The sequence below is a fragment of the Triticum urartu genome, chromosome 5A, assembly GCF_056163025.1.
Source record: "Triticum urartu cultivar PI428250 chromosome 5A, HENAU_Tu73, whole genome shotgun sequence".
Lineage (NCBI taxonomy): Eukaryota > Viridiplantae > Streptophyta > Magnoliopsida > Poales > Poaceae > Triticum > Triticum urartu.
The window spans coordinates 611022710-611025157 of record NC_141877.1 but is presented as its reverse complement, the minus strand read 5'-3'; the positions used below and the strand labels follow the sequence as shown (position 1 = coordinate 611025157).

General features: G+C 38.2%; 1 protein-coding gene across 1 annotated transcript; it reads left to right on the top strand.

Moving 5' to 3' along the window:
• Window positions 1-303: 303 nt before the first annotated feature.
• LOC125506186 (two-component response regulator ORR42-like) lies at window positions 304-1695 on the top strand. Its single transcript, XM_048671050.2, has 3 exons — window positions 304-381; window positions 943-1164; window positions 1289-1695. Exons 2-3 carry the CDS (start codon window positions 949-951, stop codon window positions 1475-1477), a joined length of 405 nt encoding a protein of 134 aa, XP_048527007.2. The 5' UTR covers window positions 304-381; window positions 943-948; the 3' UTR covers window positions 1478-1695.
• The last annotated feature ends 753 nt before the right edge of the window (window positions 1696-2448 follow it).

Genomic DNA, 2448 nt, shown 5'->3' with positions numbered 1-2448 from the left:
ATCATCACTCTCCCCCGATACTCTACTTCGCCGTTGCTTCTTACCATCCACCCTCCACCACCTCTCTCATGCTACTCAACACACCCCTCTATAAATATAGAAGCTGGCAATATTGCATATGTAGAAAGATGGATCATTATTTAATAAAATCTTCCAATATTGGTTTGCCATATTTATTTGAGTGGAGAGCGGTGCGGATTTTTGCATCATGAAGGTAATGGAGATTGGCTAGCCATGAGCTAATTCTCCCCTTCGGCCCGCTATATATAACACAACATAATCGGGGTACAAGGCACACTGGCAGCAAGCAGTCAAGCAGCAAGAGCGGAAAGATCTCCATTCTCTTCCTCCTCGAACGCCTCGTCCTCCATCTCCTCCACTGTAAGTTCTAGCCTTAGCCTTCATATCCCTATTCCATCCTTTGTTTCTCGATCTTTTTCCATTATCCACCCTTTATAGTTTTTGTATCCATGTATTATATACACGAGTATACAAGAGGTGAGGTTATATATGTGTATGGTGTAAGTAGTTCATTTGATCTATATAGTACACTTGTGTTGACATCCATGTTTATGCCTCTCTATATATACGTGTTGCCATTTAATGGTTTATTTTCTATGTTGATCTTATTTGGCTGCATCTATTTTTGGAGCAACATGATATCATAAATAGAAAGAACATGCAAAATTAATCATGCATATAACAATCGATCAATCTATATGACGGAAGGTACCAGATTTCTTCTGTTACTTTTCATCATGTTTTGGGACTTCTATATTAGTGAAACTATGATGTCACTAAGTAATATTATATTTTTGTGTTGACTCTTTTCAAGAATAAGAATCTCCTTTGTGTATTTGGCATGAGTGTGTAAGGGAATAACTAATTTCCTTATCCTATTGGGAATAACTAATTCTTTGTTCTATTTTCAAATTTGTTTAGCCGATCATGGCATCCAAGGCCCAAGGATCCTCCTTTATGAAGGCCCTAGTTGTTGAGGACACCACAGTTCAAAGGATGGTCCTCTCGGCAAAGTTGCGTAATTTTCAATGTGAGATTACTCTTGCCGTGAATGGAAAAGAAGCAGTTGACCTATTCCTTGAGGGGAAGAAGTTTGACATTATTTTTTGTGATAAGGACATGCCCATCATGACTAGTCCTGAGGTGCTTAGCTTCCCCTTTGGATTTTCAATGTTTTACAATTTTTAGAAATGTATTGATCTGAACATAAGTCCTTGTTTTAAGTTTGAAAATAAACTAAAAATTCTTTTGTTGTGTTTCTTAACAGGCAGTTGTAAAGATTCGTGCTATGGGGGAAACTGATGTGAAGATTGTTGGGATGTCAGCTGATGACGATGCCATGGAGGTGTTCATAAGTGCTGGTGCTGATGTTTTTATGCCCAAACCAATCAAGGTTCAGGATCTCGAGTCTATAATTAAGGAAGTCATGAACAAGAAGAAGAACACCATGGTCTAGCACAATCCAACTTCCTTGAGCGATGGAGGAAATGTTTTTCTGCTCCTGGAACTATGTTTTCTTATGTATGCATTGTCGTGTTGTTTAGTTTCATTGTGTTGTATCATTTTGAAAGATTAATGTTAAAGTTCGTTCGTTCCAAGCAAGAAGAACATGAGACGCTACCCTTGATTCCAAGGCATTGATATATTTATTGATTGGCACCAATATAAATAGGGCGCAATGTTTTGTCCATTATCACTTTGATAAACAAATACTCGAAAGAAATAGTTACATAATTTATTTGCCAACTTTAATCGAGGGTATGTTTTGCGTAATTTGTAGGAGAGAGGCTCAAAGCTAATTGACATTGTTTTAACATTTCGTGAGACATTGATTTTTAACATGATACTCTGAAGTACGTCCTTGCGTTCCTAAACCTCCACAAATAATTTTGTAATATATTTTCATTTCTAAATATTTATAAACCTACTTATCCCTCCCTCCTTCCTTGAGTGCCTCTCTCGCATGATCCTCTACACCGTCGTTGCTCTTCGTCCCATCAGCCTTTCCTAATCTCACATCCATTATCTCGTGCTACCCAACACATCCCTTTGTCGTCGCATACGCCATAAATATTGCATTTCCAAAGATGTGCATCATTAATGTGTGTGTATAAAATCTCCCCATATTCATTTGCCATATTTACGTTGGCAGAGAGTGGAGGATTTTTGCATGGTGAAGGAGGTGCAGATTCGTTGGCCATGGGATATGCCTCCCCGTTGCCCCTGTATAAGTACCAACTCAGGGTACAAGGCAGACTACCACAAAATAGTGAAGTGGCAAAGGAGGAAAGAGATCCATTCTACTCCTTTAGCTCCATTGTAAGATCTTGCTTCAGCCTACATATCCTTATTTCATCTTTTGTTTTTATACCTTGTTTTATCATCCAGCTTGTAGTAGTTTTTGTATCCATGTTTTACAAACATGAG